The 19,336-nt window shown below is 40.7% G+C and overlaps 1 protein-coding gene across 1 annotated transcript in view; it reads right to left on the bottom strand.

The window, feature by feature from the left end:
• Positions 1-19,336, bottom strand: part of FNDC3B (fibronectin type III domain containing 3B) — a 435,900-nt gene that overhangs the window by 312,812 nt on the left and 103,752 nt on the right. The window contains 1 exon segment of the mRNA XM_042458543.1: positions 5,539-5,614. Coding sequence (XP_042314477.1) covers positions 5,539-5,614 — 76 coding nt within the window.

Genomic DNA, 19,336 nt, shown 5'->3' with positions numbered 1-19,336 from the left:
TTTTCCAATGTAATGCTTAAAACTTTGAATATTTTATTTAGTAAATACACAATTGCACATTTTTCTGGTAACTGTTTAGCTCTGAAAAAGAATCAAAGTTCCAAAGCAAGACCTAACTTCCTTGTACTTCATAGCATTACCAATTAGTTTATTGAGAATATCAACATTTTATTTGAGGATAGTGATATGCTTAAACCGCTTTCCTTACTACAGTGGTACATAGTTAATTACCACTACATCTATACGACCTGCTGTGAGGCCAGAATGAAAGAGTTTGGCAAAGGTTTTGAAAAGGCCAGGAATATCATTTTCATCTCTGTCCATCAACCTCATGAATGTATTAATCACCAGAAGCCTTTCACTGCACCTGCAGCTCTTATGAAGATCTGTTAACACAATGTATCACAAAAACATCCAGGGGAACAGCATGCCATTGGTATCTGATCATTTGCCTGGAATGTCCTGCATACTCAGTTCCTTCAGTAACATCCATGTTGCAGCAGTTGCAATTGAAGAAGGTAAGAAGAAAAAGCAGTTTGCTGCACATTCATTATAAAACGGTATTATGGAGGTTTGCAATACCTGGGTTGCAATTTTGATCCTTGGGAGAAATCCATCAGTAAAATTTCTCCACTTATTTATTTAAAAATAATTACCTTTATATCCTAACTTTCATCCCAAAGCCGCATGGCTTCCCAGTCTAGAAATTCTGCACTGAATGAGTACACTCAATTGTAAAGATGAATACTAAAGTAACTATCCTATACAGTCATACTTAGTATAGAAAAGGTGGCCTGCTTAATTTTTAAATAATAATTTTTAAAAATGGCTCCCAACAGCCTCCCATGAAAGGGCTGTCATCATGTATAAATCAGTTTGACATCAATCCAGTTGAGTAGATCCTACATGCATTTACAGCAACTTTTGTAGCAACAGGTTAACTATTTCACTAGGGCCAGGTAGTTAACCTGGTTCCAAGCCATTCAGGAACTGTTACTTTCAACATCTTATAAACTGTTATGGTCCTAAAAAAGTTGCTCTTAAAAGTACAGTGGCAGGGCACAGTTATATAAATGGCAATTGTAGCAGAATTTTGGGGGGGGGGGGGGGGGGCTCCAGGAGACCTTTCTGTGCAGAACTGAATTACAATTTGAGATTTTCAAATAAAAAAATCACCTTTATTGCTGGGCTACATTATTCCCCATGTATTGTAGAATGGTGATGCATAACATCATGTTCAAACTTGTTCAGCATATTTCAAGTGAATACATACTTTATTCTATGTATTCTGCTTAGTAAGAGCCCACACAGTGTAGTGGTTTGAGAATTGGGCTATGACTCTGGAGATTAGAGTTCGATTCTCCGCTCAGCCATGGAAACCCAGTGGGTGACGCTGTATGAGTCACATATTCTCAGCAGCAGAAAACCCTGTGATAGGTTCACTTTAGTGTCACCATAAATCAGAAACAAAGGTACACAACAACAACAATTCTGCTTATTTATGTTTTGGGGTGTGGTATCTTACCTTTTTTCCCCCAACATACTGCAACAAATCTGAATTTACAGTAACATTATTCTAGCTACCATAAAATTATTTGTTGGATAATAAGGAGAAAGCTTCAAACAGCAAAACCAATAATCACAAGATTCTGAAACAGAAATATTTGAGTTTAACAGATGTAGACTTTGACACCAACTATAATACTTCCCGGCCCCCCACCCCACCCCACATATTCAAAAAGCACATCTTTGTTATTTCCAATTTATCAGTATCATAATTAAAGTTGGTTGACTGAGATTTAAAACAATGGGAGGAGGGAGAAGAAATTTTCTGATCTAGCAGATCAACAAATTTCACTCCAAGTTTAGATAAATTGCATAAAGAAATGTCACTTACAAATAGAAGTTCCAAAACTTTACATGGAAGACTCAAACTGCATCAGAAAACTATACCTAATGAAAAGCAACTTATACAAGAACCAATCTGTGTAAGCAAAACTTAGATACTGCTGCACAGTGGGCATTTAGCTCAGTTTTTGGAAAGGCTGCAAATATTTTTGGTGCATTCAGGTTCCTAATACATCACTAAAAATGCTTCTTGTCCATCTAACCATGTACACTCTAACTAGGAGGGGTTCTCCCAGTTCTCTAGCCAAGGGTTTAAGCTGCAACACATGCCTAATTTAGTTGGATGTGGGCCTCTTGACCTTGAATTCACACTGAAGGCAATTGGATATCTGAACATAGAAACACTAAGCTACTTGTTATAATAGGGAGAGCACATTGCCACATGTGTCATTTTGAAATAGAATCCATGAGAAATTTAAGGTGGCTTAACCTTTCAGGTTCTTCTTATCAATATGGTTTGTTTCTGATGGAAAATATTATGAATAGCAGAGTGTTCCCAACCTTTAATCAATGTTTTAGCTCTATGAATCCTTGGCCACTAAACTGTCCAATGTCTAAACGTGTTAACTAGAGAGAACAAATTTCAAGAAAATTGTGGGACCATTTTTATTTTTATTTTTTGCTTTAGTTTTTAAAAACCAAAATCATATTGGTTCAAAAGAATTATCTCCCACAGCCCCTATAATAGAATAATATTATATTCAATCTCTTATCCTGGTCACTGACATTTCTAAATGAAACAGAAATCTTTCGATGACAAAGTTTTCAAGTAATTCAGATAGTGACAGTGTAAATACTCCTTCTAGAGAGGACGATTCGTTTTTTCTTTTTCATTCAGAGACTGACTGGGAATCTGAAGAATACCAGTTGAGATCAATGGAGGAAAGTAGAATACAACTGCATTTATTTATATTCAATATGTGACTGGTTCTAGTGGTAAGTTTTAAAGGAAGAACAATATGCTTTGTATCAGCAAGTGGACTAGTGTGTAACTAGCCATAAGGCAACACACTGTATCCCCATCCCAACGTATAGTCTCCTTTCTTCATAAAAGGAATGAGTGTTAGAATGGAGGAAGGCAGAGAAATTCACAACATTAACTCAAATGTTTTTCATTAAAATTCAATCAACACCACAGCCAGGCTACCAACTGAGACTAAGATCTGACTGATCAGAGAATGTCACCACTTTCAAGATTGAGAACCAAAAAGGAACAGAGAAGGATTCAATAAAAACACTCTCTATATGACATAATATTAAACACATGTGTATAGATGGAACTTATGCACACATTTTAAAAAAACAGAAGGTTATAGAGAAGGAGCACAACTTGGGAAAGGATTCCATGTGTTTGTGGGCAGACCTGCACCAGAAATATCCAGCAGGGTTCTGTACCTAACCCATGCCTAGTCTGCCACACTTTCACCATTTCATCATCAGGCAAAAGTTTTGAATGTCCATTATGCTGGTAAAAACATAGGTGTGGGAATAAGATCTGTGACCTGGATATGACATAGTGAATACTGAAATAGGTATGAGATGTTCAATACTGCAATAAACTGTATCAAAAGGTGGTAGATTTTCCTTTAGATTAGAGGGGTTTAATGAAACCCTGCATGAGTAGGTATCTGAGAGACCACAGCACCAGATTTTCTGCAAAGGCATGGAGTTAGACTAGATCAACTTTTGGAGGTCTCCCCTAATTTTTTTGCTTCTAAAAACACATATAAAAGATGGTGCACAGGTTCAGATGGGCACCAGAATTTAATACTTGTCAATTCTTGTGTAAAGTCACATGCAGTTGTTTTTATATTAGAATAGATTCTTTTTAAATTGCAACACGTGAATCTAGAACTAGAAATTGAGTAAGACATACATTTTATTTGAAATTTTATGCAAATTTACCAATTTTGCACTTGTAGAACCAACAAATGAACCTGAAGAGAACTGTGAAGCAATTTTGCATTTTTCTAATTATAACGTTGCCGTTATTCCATACAGAACATGCACATTATGTATGTTGTACAGAAAAGTATAGAGGGGAAAAAACCAATACTGAAAAACATACACAGAACTCATGCCAAAGATATGTATTGGGAAGAAACGCTACAGAAAACTGCATGTACTAAGAGACATGCTCAATATTGTACACAATTTTTTCTGCAGACCTGTAAGAAATATATTTCATACAACAATGTTGAATTGGGCTCAGCTGAACATAAACTCAGAAACACAACAAATGTAATGGAACTGAAATAGGCAGATCTACTTTTGCTTTTCTTAGGAGCCTTGCTTCAGCTACTGGTAAGTCAGATAACAGGAAATTAGTCACAAATACACAGTTGTCTTTATTAGTACCTTTTCCATCTCTGCTTTAAATGGGGGAAAAAATGAAATACACAAATGAATTCATTTGATGAGATTATTCTACTGCAGGTCACAACTGAATGGCTGCATTATTAATACTGAGCTCAAATGACTAGTTTTCCTGCTTTCATGATCACTGGTTTCAAGCAATTTAAAAAACAAAACCCATAGCCCCTGGGTAGACTTATTTACCATGAATGACTCACACACCATACACATGATTGCTACTACCACCTCACCCAGATACTGGCAGAGTTACAGGGAGCAATTTTCTCTTAAGGTGTGAGCTTTACTTGAAGAGTTTCTCAATTATAGTAAGCAGCACAAGTGTGCTTTTCTTCAACATTAAGCATGAATTACATATTGATCAGCTCCTTTCATGTGGGCAAACAAGGAAAATCTAAGCTAACATTTACTTTCTGACATTTCATGTAATTTTTAGGAACAAATTAAGAAACATTAGAAGTAAAAGATTACCAGGACTTGGAATGCCATACTACCAAAGCCGAGTGAATGTGTGAAACTGGTATTTCAAACTCTTATTCAACCACAAACTCACTAGGTGGTCTTAGGCAAGACAACTTCAGCTGTCATCTGCAAAATGGGTAGTGTTGTGACTTATTACATTTGTATTCATCTAAGAAGCTCAGGACTGGCATATGTGGTCTCTTCTCCACCACCGCTTTTGCCCTCATTACAATCCCGTGTAACAGGTTAAATTGAAACCAAGTAAGATGCTTCCAAGATCAACAGTGACTGACCTTCACACCTAAAGATATGTTAACCATCACAGAATTATAACATTGGAGGAGACCATGTAGGTGTTCTGAACTCCTGGTTAATCCAGAGCCAGAACATCACCAATCTCTTATTCAAAAAACTCCAAGATTTACCAGAATAAATTATTTACTGACCAAGTCTGTAACAATATCCTGCTTTTATTTCTGGCACCATCAGATGCCACAGAAGAAATAACTTATTGCATCAGTAATACATGAAGTAATGATGAGCAATCACACTGAAGACTCTCTTTTGAACCAATGCTTCCATTCTAAATATATTGCTTCCTCAAGCATCTATAAAATCAAGCTACAAAGTACTCATGTTTCCTAAAAGTGAAAAGCATGCATTTAAGACTGATGCTACAGTCTTCTAAATATTGTTTTATTTTTAATTAGAGAAAGTACAGGAACCACAAATCCAGATTATTGGCCAAGACCATGAAGCAAGGAAAAGATACTCTCCTAGTAAAGCCTTCCTTACCTTGAATGCACTGAAGAGTTCCATCTTCAGCCCTTATTGTAAAAGTTTCACCTGGATTGACTTGAACAAAAATAACCTGCCAAAACAAAACAATAAGAAAAATTTATTCCTCAAAAGATACCCATTTTGTTCACTTGTGATACATTAACTAAAATACCGACCTGGCACATGGTATTGTTGAAAGCCTGAGGGCAGGCATAGTCTGAATAACTATCTGTAAACCACTCTGAGAGTCTTTAGGGATGAAGAGCAGGGTATAAACACCATAAATAAGTAAATAAATAGATCCGCAATAACCAGAAGCATATTGACTGAAGGACTGAAACAACAGGCAGGCATCTAACATCTCAAATGGTTTTGTTTTTTTCTTCTTCTCCTGTTTGTTTTGTTGTTGTTGTAATTTAATTTTATAACTCAATAAATGTACTGAAAATTGTAGAGAGAAAAATTACTAGTCTCTACCGAAACAGGTGGGACAGCACAACCAACTGAGCAGGGAAAGCTTAACCATATAGTTCATGTCCTTAAAATGCCACAGTTAGATGACTGGAACGTGTTTGATACAGGGCATCCCTTGTGCATGGTTTGAATGTTGCATCAAGTGAAGAATGCAACCACTATGGAGCTCTGGGGGCAGCTGCACTGGCTATGTGTTAGCCATATTCAAGCCATATTTAAATATAAATATAAATCAGTACTACTCAAAATGCTGTTTTGCCAACTGGTGCTGGTCTACAAGCCACTGACTGCTAGTCTGCAACAAGTTTCTAGGAAACAAAATAACAGTTGTAGCCAATGTATACAAATATGATGCCAGCCCCTGGCACATTGGAGGAAAAAGATCTGCTGGTCCACTGCTTCAGATAATTGAAGAAAAATTGTCCTGATGTTAAGATGTTTGTTGTGTTTACAGTGAATTATACAGTTGGCCCTTGGTGGGGGAATCCATCTGTGGATGCTGAAGTTTCATTGACTTCAATGGAAGTGTATGCATGTGGCTCCATCGCCATTAGGGGCAGCTGGCACACTGACTTGCTCAGGGTTCCTGGCAGGGAGTTCATGAACCACTCCAGGCAGGGCCTACCCCCCTTCCCCAGAGAGGCCACTGGGCTCTACTGGTGGTGGCTGAGGCAGCTTCTGAGTCCCCACCAGGCACAGGTATACAGGTGGGAATGTTCACATCATGTATTTTAATGTTTTTAGGGCCAGGGAAATACATTTGATATGCAATTTTCCTGCTACATTTCTTATGCTACTTTGGTCATGTTGGGACTTTTAGTTTATTCTGTGTTTCATTTCCCCTATTTATACCTTAACTGGTACTCCCTTTACACCTGAGATTAATGTATATTAATATGCACTAAAGGGGCTCGCCTCTGCTTCCCATAGTTGGGAGCAGAATAACATAGAGCAATGGAGAGAAGACACCCCCCCACACACACACACACACCTGGCTGACGTTTCAGTGACATTATACAACTTGTATATTTTGTGCTCTCATACTGTATTGAATTATATTGTTATATGGTCTGAATAGTTAGGAAACTATAAAGTCTGAATGAAAGGTTTAGAATGGAACATATCTGCATGGGATGGTGCCTGGTGAAATGAAAGTGGGAGGTGTCATTAATAAGCTGTGGTGGGAATGACAGTCAAATAGGATTGATGCTTCTGAAAAAAATACCAAAAGACAGTAGGGCTGCTAGACAGCAAACTAAAGCGAGCTCCATTAATGGTTGTGCAGAAGAGAGATTCCCCATCACAGTGTACAGATGCAAGAGTTGGATGGGGAAGAAAGACAATGGCGGGTTACAGACGGGCAGGGGAGGACGTCTTGGAGGTGTATTTAGCTGAATGCGGAGCCTCCAGACGGCCCGCCCCGGGGGCGTGCTTCAGGTGTTGGGGCTTCCACACGGGGGGCAGTGAAGACGCCTCACCTGAGTCCGTTTCGGACCCGGAGTTTCCAAACTGCCGCCTCGGAGGACGCTGCAAAAAGAGAGGCAGCTTCCTCACGGGCGGCCCAAACCGCGGCTTTTTTTTTCTTTTGCCGCATGAGAGGTGCGCAGCTGCGCAGCTACAGCGCTAAGCAGCGGCAGAAAGCCTATGTGCGCATTTAAAGCGCCCAAGCCCCTTTAAACTTTTTCCCTGTGCACTCTAAAGCTAGGCAGGAGTGGTGTGAGATAGCAATGTCCAAACTCTGTCCTCCCAGGCGTTTGGACTTCATGTCCCAGAATCCCAGACCACAGGGCAAGGTGGCTGGGGATTCTGGGAGATGAAGTCCAAACACCTGGGAGGACAGAGTTTGGAGATTGCTGGTTTGGGGACCAGTGAGCCAGGCATGGTGGGAGGAGAGAACAGGAAGGGTAGAATAAAGTAGATAGGGCTGGGAGGGAACACATGCCCTGGGAGGCGAAATGATGTCTTTAAGGGACATCATGGGACCTAGTGCCTTCTCAGTGCTCCCTGCCCCTTGATCCCAGGCCCTCTCTAGTTGCCCTTTGCCTTTGGGGGCAAGTTTAGAGGGCATCAAAAGGTCTTGGGCACATTCAAACTCCGGGGTCTCCTCCTCCTCCTCCTCCACCAGCACAGGCTCTGCTCTGGCTGGTTGGCCCGCCGGGACCCTGACACGCTCCCCACTGGTGGCTAGTCTGTTGGGCCTGATGCTTCCATCACTTTTAATGGAAGCCTACAGGATCCTTGTAAAGGGCGGGGGGCCCCTTCGTAGTATTTTTTTTTCCTTTGCCGGCTGGCGGATGCGCAGCTGTGCAGCGCTAAAGCAGCAGCGGCAGAAAGCCTATGTGCGCATTTAAAGTGTCCAAGCCCCTTTAAACTTTCCCCCCCGCTCTGCCAAAAACAATGGTGGTCTCCTGCCAGCTGGTGATCAGCTGGTGTTGGCATCCTTGTCCACTTGCACGTTGCCAATGTCACCAGCATCATGGATGCTCCTCTCCTTTGGTCCCCACGCTCCTGCTGAATCTGCAATGCGCAGCCACAGCTGTCTCCGCTGCCACCGCTGTCCCCCTCCATCTCCCCTCACCTCTTTTGTACATATGTCAATATTTACAGTTTTAGCGTTTTTTATTGTTAGGTGAAAATGGCAGAGGAATGTGTGTAGGGGTGCACTTTAAAGTCCAAACTTTCCAAGCAGCGCATGCGTACATGTTGCTCTAGGGTTAGGGTTAGGGTTAGGGTTACGAGGCTTAAAATGCACCGCAGCTGTGCCGCAGCTTCCACAGCTGCATGGCAGCGGACGTTGCAATTAAAGCCTGACTGCAAACTGCGCATGTTCCAAGACCCCAACTCACTATGCGACGGAGCTTTTAAATGGGCAACTTAAAGTAGCGGCGTAGCAATTCTGGTGTACCGGTGCAGCAGCTCTCATGGCTTCTTCCCCTTCTCGATATGTGTCAGCATTCAGGTAGGACTGCTCCAGTTTCTGCAAAATGTTTGGCTGGGACCATATAGCTATGAGGTCAGCCGTCTCAGTATGAGACCAAGACGTCCCCCTGCCTTTTTTCGGGGTGCTGGTGGATGGCTGAGCCATCCTGCCTGGTGGCAAAGGGGAGCCGCCACACAGCTGTGCCAGGAGCAGCCGAACTGTGCCCGTTCCCAGGTGAGAATGGCGCAGGAATGTGTGTAGGGGGTCACTTTAAATCCCAAACTTTCCCTTTTCACTTTCTACAACCAAAACATCCGCCGGCAAAAGTTACAACTTCCCGCAGTTCTACCAACGCATGCGCACCACTGGCTCTAGGGTTAGGGTTACGAGGCTTAAAATGCGCCGCAGCTGTGCCGCAGCTTCCACAGCTCCATGGCAGCGGACGTTGCAATTAAAGCTTGACTGCAAACCACGCATGTCTCGGACCCCGACCCATTATGGGACGCAGCTGACACGGAGCTTTTAAACCGGCAACTTATATTTGCGGCGTAGCAATTCTGACGTATCGGTGCAGCAGCTTACAGACGGAGCTGCGCAGGTACGCATCAAACAGAAAAGAAGCGGAAAAAAGCAGCACCTTTTTAATGCCGCTTCTTCCCGCTTGGGGCGTGCGGGGGGCGTGTTCATGGCGGCATTCAGGTAAAGCCCGTCTGAAGGCTCTACCTTCATGACATCATGAGTACATCCCTTTTTGCCCGTCTGTAACCCGCCAAGAAAAGGAAAATTAACACATTTGAGATGTGGTGCTGAAGATACTATGGACAGCCAAGAAGACAAGCAAATGAGTCTTAGAACAGATCAACCAGGAATTCTCCCTGGAAGCCTGGATGACTAAATTGAAACTGTCATACTTTGACCACATCATGAGAAGGCATGAATCATTGAAAAAGGCAATGAAGATGGGAAAGGTAGAGGACAGTAGAAAGAGAGGAATACCACACACCAGATGGTTAGAGTCAATCAGGAAGGCCATAGGCCTGACCCTACAGAATGTGAGCAGAACAGTCGAGAACAGGGAATCTTGGAGATGTCTCATTTATAGGGTTGCCGTGAGTTTAAGTTGACTTGAAGGCAGCTAACAAGAACAACAGAAGAGAGAATTTCAGCAGGTGGTGCTTGTTACATTACAGTGCATGATAAGCAACACCTGTTGAAATGCCCTCTTCTGCACAACCATTAAAGCAACAGGAGCCCTCTCCAGTTTTCAACCTAGCAATCCTAAAAGACGTGGAGGGGGGAGGAATAGAGTAGGTGAGGGGAAATTGTGCTTGTCAGTAATTAGACATTTATTAATATAAAAGACACTGCAGTTACAAGTGTTTATGTTTTTGGCAGTAAGGAGTAAAATTAGTTCCATATACCATAAGATCTATTTAATCAAATTATATTTATCACCATAACCGTGTCTACCACTTTATCACTATACCCCATATCAGAGCCAGAAAAAGCAACATTTATACATAAACCTAGAGGAGGTAGATCCAGTGGAATCCTAGAGGCACTAGTACCCAACATAAAGTGTGAGGATCTGAGGTGGTAGTCAGAAGTGTGGTGGTCAGAAGTGTGATCACCACAGTGTCCTAGATATAGATGCCCTGCTTATTTTGGCACCAAGTTAAGACCCAGTTATTTACCAAAGCTTTGGGGTTCAGTAACTACATCTCTTTCAGTGATTGCAGCTCAGCTTTTTATTTATTTGTTTGGATTTATCATGGTGATTTCCCATTGATGTGGTTTTCAGTTGTCCTTTTCACTGAAAGCTAATGAAATAGGGTGGCTCAGAAATATTTTAACTAATAAAAAATGAACATGTCATACCAATTCAGTAGCTACCTACGTATAAATGCTCTCTTAAGTAGCCTGCCTGCACAAGGAAGTTAATATCAAACAGACTATGAATTCTCTCCCCTACAAATTACAGCACACAACATTCCTGTGCCTGGATGGGAAAGGGTGATTTCATACAAAGTCAGTCCTGTGAGACTCCCTCCATTAGTGATCCACTAATTCAATGAACATGAGGGAAATTTGCCAGTGAGTACTGTGCAGGTGTCTCAAAACATGCATCAATCACTTTTAACATGCACAGAGCCAATTTAACTATACTATTGGATAAAATATGACTATTTAACTATACTACTAGATAAAATACAAAACATTCTTATTGTTCATATAAGTGCAATTATTGATGAAAGTTAGTCTACTGCAGGAGCATCTGCAGAAACACTTAACATGCATCAATCCACTTCATGATGATGGAAAGAATCCTTTGGTTTATAGTTTTATTTCAAGATGTTATCATTAAAAATGGAATGTGGAAGGTGGCTGCATGCTAAATAAAAAGTCTGTGTGTCTTGCAATCATGATGGCAAAGTAAATTGAATCCATGCACAAAAAGCACACACTGCTTTTTGACACAGCAGTGCTAGAAATCCATATAAACAAACCTAGTTGTCTCCTTTTTCCTTGCACACACAAAATCCCTTTCCCAACAAAACAGTTTCAAAAAAACATAGAATCTTCCTCACTCTGGACTTCCAAACACAAATGGAGAAAGAGCTATTTATAGTGACTGTTTACATTATACAATTTACCAAGCAGCACTATTCTGATCACAGTGAGAAGCTGTCTGCATTTATTTTAGGCAGCAACCAAAAGGGTCATATCCGAATGGCAGAAAGATTCCTCAGCTGAGAGCAAAGGACTCAGCAGAACTGCTTGAAGCTGCCACATAGTACATTGGAAGCTTGAAATTTAAAAATAAATACAGTACAGTACTCGGTGGGATTTCTGGGGGAGAAATGGGCTGATTATACACACATATACGAACAGACACAGACAGACAGACAGACAGACAGACAGACAGATAGCAAAAGCTGGTTTAAGGTTATTTTTAACATAGTGTCACCAAGAAGCAGAATGCTGGGTTGGGATGCAGAGACAGAAACAAGTTTGATTCCCAACAATCAGGATCAACAGGGTAAGGAAGTAGTGAGATCTCCATTCCATTGTGACCTGTAGAAAGCACCCATTTACTTTTTCTTTTACAAGTGTAATGGTTGCTATTCATTTCTGTGGGGAAATGAGAAACCTTGCACCTATGAAGACACACAGCCTTCAAGGACAAAGCATTAAGTTTAAGATTTAATTCCTGGATTGTTGCTGTTGTTGTGTTTCTTCAAGTTGTTTTCAACTTATGACAACCCTTGGCAACATAAATTTACAGCGCTTTATAAATAAAGGTTAATAATAATAATAATAATAATAATAATAATAATAATAATAATTGTTCAGAGAAGGTTTGCCTTTGCCATCCTCTAAAGCTGAGAGAGTGTGACTTGCCCAAGGTCACCCAGTGGGTTTCATGGCAGTGAGAGGATTCAAACCCCAGTCTCCAGAATCGCAATCCAACACTCATACCAATACACCACATAATTCCTGGCATCTTCCTTTAAAATGGAGGAGGAAATTGTGTATCTGTCCAAATGCTGTTGGGCTGCAGCTCCTAGAAGGCTTAATCTGTATAGTCAATGGTGAAGAATGCTGGGAGTTGCAGTCCAGCAAAATCTGAAGGGCTGTATAATTTCCTGCTTTAGAAGATCAGCCAGCAGATGCCAGGGAAAAATCTATCCTTTTCACTAAGTGCTCAGATCCTACTGACTGAAAACTCAAAAACAGGCATCACATCCTCGTGTGTGAAATACATGCACACTCACTGCATCTATGGTCATTACAGTGGAGAAACTGTTGTTACTCCATTCCCTATGGGCATCTGGGACAAAAGGCAGGTTCTCATGCTCATTTCTCAACAGCAAGAATAAAAGAAGGACAATCGAGATAGTAAAGAGTCTGAAAGACAAGCCCTAAGAGGAAGGGTTGAGGCAGTTGGTATGTTGTCTGGGACAGGTTACAGGGATCATACAAAACCCATGCTACAACAGCTCCACTGGCTGCCAGTCTGCTTCCACTCACAATTAAAACTCTGGTCATGACCTATAAAGACCAATATGGCTCAGATGCAGGTTGTCTGACAGACTGTATTTCCCTATGTGAGCCTCCTCAGAACCTGAGATTCTCAGGAGAGGCCCTTCTCTCAGCCCACCACCTTCACAAGCACAGCTGGTGGGGATACTAGATAGTGGCTGCCCCACACTCTGGAACTCCCTTCCAAGGGAGGCCAGAATGGTCCCCTCCTTGGTTTCCTTCTGTCAGAAAGCAAAGACTTTATTTAAAACTCCAACATTTTTAAAAGGGTTTAAGAAGGTGCTATAGTGTTTTAATTGTACCATTTTAACTGCTTTTTATTACTGTTATGTTTATGCTTTGAATTGTTTTAATACTGCAAATAGTTTAATTCTATTTTAATAGCCATCTCTTGTAAGTTGATGGTCATCTTCTGTAAGTCCATGATTAACTTGTTATATTAATGTTATGTTTTAAATTCTGTTTTTAAAACTGTACTGTTTTTAAGTCTCTTTTGTGAGCAGCTTTGGGTCCAATTCAGGAGAAAGGCAGTATATAAATAAAATAATAAATAAATAGATATGTTTTACCTATATAGTACCGTATTCATTTTAATTTGTAAGCTACTTTAAATCACAGTTTGGGGGGAAAGACAGAGTATCAATAAAGAATGATATTCTATAGAGAAGACTGATTGGTTATATGATACCAACAGATGCTAATGTGTGAGAATGAGGGAATTTCTTTCTTACTCCTGATATAATGGATTCAAATTAGACGAAAGAAATTTTTGATTGAAGTTTTTCCCCACAGTAAGAACTGTTTGACAGAGGAGTAGATTACTTCAGAAAGTGGTGCACTCTCCTTTCTTGGAGGATTATAAAGGAAAGCTGGATGGCCACCTTTTAGGAATGCTTCAGCTGTGGCTTCCAGTATTCACAAAGGGTTGCAATAGATGGTCCTTGCATCTCTATGTTCCATGTTCTGTTGTCCATTCACCCACTAGTTAGTAAGTGAAGAATTTTCAGAAAGCAAACCAGTGACAGTCATACCAGCTTCCTCTTAATGCAAGATACAAGAATGCCACAGGCATCCTTACTGCAGAAGAATACCGCTTCACAAAACTGGTCCTGTTTTGCACATGACGACATAAAATATGCAATGGCCTCATATTTCATTTCCCAAGTAGCAGTCAATGACGTGGGGCAAGGAAACGCCAAGTGAAGTCATGTCATAGAAAACACAGTCTTTTAACCAACAGTATTAGTCAACAAAAGAGAATGACACAGGATATCTATTTCTGGCAGTAGTTATACATCTTTACTAACCTCTAGTTCAGCCTTTCCCAACTTGCCATCCACCAGCTGTGTTGGACAACAACTCCCACCAATGACCATGCTGATTGGGGATGTTAGCAGCTTAAGTTAATAGCTGATGTATGTTACAGCGTATTCTCAAAAAAAGATAAATACTGAAAAATCCTCATTCACTAGCACAATAACATTTTTGTCCTTAGATTCATGTTTTTTGTTTTCTGCAGAATCAGCACAGATACAGACCTAGAATGTCATTCTTACACATTCTTACATTCATACCCTGGCACAATAGGAAACAGTGCCTTCAAATTTCAGCCATTTGCAACTTACAGTTTTCTTTCTATCAAAAAACACCTAGAGCTAAAAATCTATCTCCATCTATATGGATTTATGAGAGCCAGAGTGGTGTATTAGTTTGAGCATTGGACTATGACTCTAGTGGCATGGGTTTGAATCCCTGGCCATGGAAACATACCAGGTGAGCATGAGCAAGTCATATTCTCTCAGCCTCAGAGGGAGGCAAAGGCAAACATCCTCTGAACAAATCTTGAGAAAGAAACTCCTATGATAGTCTCACCTTATGGTCACCTTAAATAGAAAACTACTTGATGGCAGAACAACAAAAACTACAACAACAATAGTGTATGGATTCATATACAAAAAGATATCTCAACTTATCTGTCTGTTTGCCTGCCTGACTGCCAGCCTGCCACTGAGGTACAGTTTTTGTCTTAGCCCGTGTAATGAATTTGGCTTTTTTTTTAATGACTTTTTTTTTTTACTCAGCTAAACAGGAAGACACTGAAGTGAAATGCTCTAGTTGTTTATCTCATCAGAGACAGTTTTATTACCAGCATAGGAAAACCATCTACAATACAAACAGTGAAAGATGCCCCTCTGCCCCTCATATTCAAGTATGTTTTCTAGCCCTAATTGTTTCGATGTTTTCTAGCTGTGGCTGTTTATTCTGAAAACACAAAACCCTGTTTGTGTCTGATGTGTGCATAAACTCTCCTACATAAGCAGTTGGACATTTTCACCTGAGGGGCAACATCTGCAATCAGCTCAAGGTCACAGATGTAGAGTTGCACTGTAATGCTATTGAGCATGTCAACACATATTCCCAGCTGATGTGTAGCGGTCTCTCTTCTGAATTGGCAGTATCGTAGTTTCTGTTGTGGATTTGGCTGTGCATTCAACAAAGGTTACATGGCAAAATCAACACATAATAGCATATCTAGGGATATGCCCTATGCAACCTTGATGTATGAATTCAATATGCAGCCTTCCTTTTGCCACACTGTTTGAAACTGAGCGCATAGTCAAAATTTCTAAAATCCTTCTGCATGTACAATAGCAGTGACAGAAATTAGTGATGCCTTTAATGTAAGGGCAATGGCCTTTCTATATGTAGCAAAGAAAAGACCCAATCTTAATAACATCAAAATACGAGAAACCCTCTTTTTTTCCTCAAGACACAGAGCAGAAATTAGTGCATAGCATACATAGCTTTGAAATAACAGTAATTCTCCAAGAGCGCATTGTCATGGCTAAATTATAACTTCTAGGAAAGGAAAATGCTATGATAGACCATTATGTTAGGTTTGCAGCAAGATTTTCACAAGACGCTGATTAGGAGAGACAGGGACAGCAAAGACACCACAATCAGGGTCCCAGAAGAGATAAAAATAAACTAACAAAAGCCAGCCCATCCACGACCTCAGCTCAATCAGCAGTTAGACATCTGCCCTCCAGCTTGCAAATGCCTATGAATTATTCACATGGGCTGCGCTTTCCTTCAAATAAAACACAGCACTCACAACAAAGTGATAAAGCTGGGAGATGGAAGTGTGTGTCCTTCTTTAAAGAGATGTATGTTATTTAAGTTAAATGACAGTGCAGGAACATTCAAGCCACTACACTTCTCAGGCCAGGGCTCTGCTCTCTAGAAATTACAGTCACAAAGTCACACCTCCAGCCCACACATACTTTGGCACACATATGCACATGCAGTCCTAAGCACAACTAATATTACCACAATAAAGGCTGTGAGTTTGATCCCAGGCAGTGCTCCAAGGTTGACTCAGCCTTCCATCCTTTCATAGGTTGGCAAAATGAGGACCCAGCTTGTTGGGGGCAATTAGCTTACAGATTGTAAACTGCTTAGAAAGTGCTGAGTTCACTGATAAGTGGTATAGAAATGTACATGCTATTGCTAATAAACCACATCAATGCTCAAATCTGCCTTGGTCATATTACCTGTACATGTTTCACTAAACCTTACTTGGTGGTGAGGGAAATACATGCTGCACATGCTCGAGGGAACACTCGACTACTGTGGTGTCAAAAAACCTAGAGTTAGGTCTGCTAATTCCCATTACCTGTCATTACACCCTGAGAAAAAAGGTCCTTCCACATCTGCTTCCAACATTCACAAGTTGAGTCTCCCTTATCCGGAATTCCAATTCCAAACACCAAACTTTTTTTTGGGGGGGGGGGGGGGGGCTGACATTTTTGCTTTCTCACAGTTCAATGTACACCTATTTTGTTTCATGCACAACATTATTAAAAATATTGTATAAAATTACCTTCAGGCTATGTGTATAAGCTATATTCAAATAATAATTGTAAGCCGCCCTGAGAGCCATTAGGGCTGAAGGGCGGGATATAAATACCTAAATAAATTAAATTAAATTAAATAAATATATCTGGAACATAAATGAAAGTTGTGTTTAGACTTGTGTTTAGACTTGGGTACCATTTCCAAGATATCTCATTATATATCTATACGCAAATACAAGTATTCCAAAATCACCAAAAAGTCTGAAATCCAACATGTCTCTAAGTCCCAAGCATTTTGGCTAAGGTAGGCAACCTGTATTTCTGGCATGGCTCAAGCCTGCTAAGTCACTATGGCAACCAGACAGCAATCTGATAGTCACCTCAATACACTGGACCAGCTTCAGCATCCTAATATTTAATTTCTCCACATGCATTTAAAAAAAAAGCCTTCATTATCATCCTTCCCAAGTCTCAGATTCTCCCTGAACTGCAATGGCAAGGAAAGGTAGTTTATTTGTTTGACGAAAGGCAGGGAGGAAACCTTTACTGATTCCATTCTTCAGCTGCAATCTATCTATGGAGGAGGAGAGGGTCTCCTGACACTTTCCTGACAACCAGCATCAGGATGACAGTCATATATTTTTACTTCAAGCATCTCTGATGTAGGAGGCTGAGACACTGGCAGATTTTTATGACACTTCAAACCTCTCTTCTTAATATAATACACACACAGGCATACATAAAACACAACGTCTCCTCACTAGGGAATAATAGAGACCTCAACATTGTGAAGAACATTATTTTTATAGCCTGCCTATCCTTGGAACTCTCCTTAGCTCATTTTACAACAGTAATGCCTTCAAAACAAAGGGAGATGCTGGCTGCATCCGACTACAGAACTAGGTTGCTTTGACACCATTTTAACTGCCATGGCTTCATGCAATATGTCAATTAAAGTGTTGTTAAAACAGATTATTTCTGCAGTGCAGATGCAGCCACTGTGTACACAAAGCATACTCAGGATGAAGTGAATAGGATAGGGAGGGTAACTGTGGTGGGTTAGGAGACCAATTGTTTTAAGGCCACACAGAATCCCATGAACCAAAAAATGGCAATGGACACAAGTTGACTCAGATACTTTGATTTCAGTTAGTAGTTGGGTTGAGAGCTGCACCACCAATGCGTAACTATCTGAAGAGGTGGCCCTGCAGTTTGCAGGCCAATGTGCTCCCTCCACACAGCTTCAAGCTGCTACCAAAGCAGTGACAGCTTCTATGTCAGTAAGGCAATGCACCCACACTCCAGGTTTCAGCCTATGCTGAGTTATCCATGGTGTTGTACCCTATTCTCAAATTAAATTCCACACTTTGGATAACTGTTTAAAAGTTTGGAGCAAAACAAAAAGCAGATTCAATATTCCTGGTAACATGTGGCTCACCAGATTCCTAAGGCTTTTTAAGAACAACAACAACAAAAACAAATTACACTCAACCTTCCACATTCCCAGAGGTTAGGGGCGCAAGACTGCTGTGAACATGAAAAACTGTGAATTACTCCCCCCTCCACAGAAGCCAGTTAAAGGGAGGGGCGCACACTCCTCTTTTTCCCCCATCCTACAGTCCATTTAACTGGCTCCCCACACCTTTCCTGGTATCCATTCCCTCCCCTTTCCCAGGTGGATGGGTGCCTGGGGAAGGCAGTGATCCAACCAGGAAAGGGTGGGGTTGGTCTGAGAACCCTTCCTGGCTTCTCCCTCCTGGACTTTTTTCGCAAAGGGAAAAGCCCAGGAGAAAGGAGGAAGAGGAAGAGTGTGCCTGCACCCGGCCTTGACCTCACAAAACTATGAAGATTTCCATACTTGGCTGCATCATGGCTCAAACGTCTCCAAAACATCCTTAAAAGGTGGAGGAAATGTGCATGTCTGGAAGCCAGGCACGCTTCCTTCATTGTCATGTAATTGTCACTCCCTCTAGCATCCCTGAATCATCGCAAGGGGAGCAGATTTCCTATGGACGCAAACTTTGCATTCATAGGAAATCCACTCCCCAGGAACAATTCAGGGACGCTAAGAAAGGAGCAACGTTTCCCTGATGATTGAGGAAGCATGCCTGGCTTCCAGACACGTACACTTCCTACACCTTTTAGGGACATTTCAGGGACGTTTGTCAACGAATGTCAAAGCTGTGAAAGAGAAGGGTCAAGTGTATATTATTTATTATTATTATTATTATTATTATTATTATTATTATTATTATTGACTTGATGTAGGGAACAATAACAGACCAAAAAATACACAACATCAGTTAACACAAAAGAACAAGACACATAAATATTAAAACAATCCACATGGTTTACATATTTTACCTATTAGATTGTAAACCTGAGGGCAAGGAACCGTCTATTATCCCCTCTGTTGTAAGCCGCCCGGATTCCCAGTGATTGGGCGGCATATAAATAAATCCTATTATTATTATTATTATTATTATTATTATTATTATTATTATTATTATTATTATTA

Source organism: Sceloporus undulatus, chromosome 3, assembly GCF_019175285.1.
Source record: "Sceloporus undulatus isolate JIND9_A2432 ecotype Alabama chromosome 3, SceUnd_v1.1, whole genome shotgun sequence".
Lineage (NCBI taxonomy): Eukaryota > Metazoa > Chordata > Lepidosauria > Squamata > Phrynosomatidae > Sceloporus > Sceloporus undulatus.
Note: the sequence above shows the minus strand (reverse complement) of the source record. Positions and strands in the feature narration are given on the sequence as shown.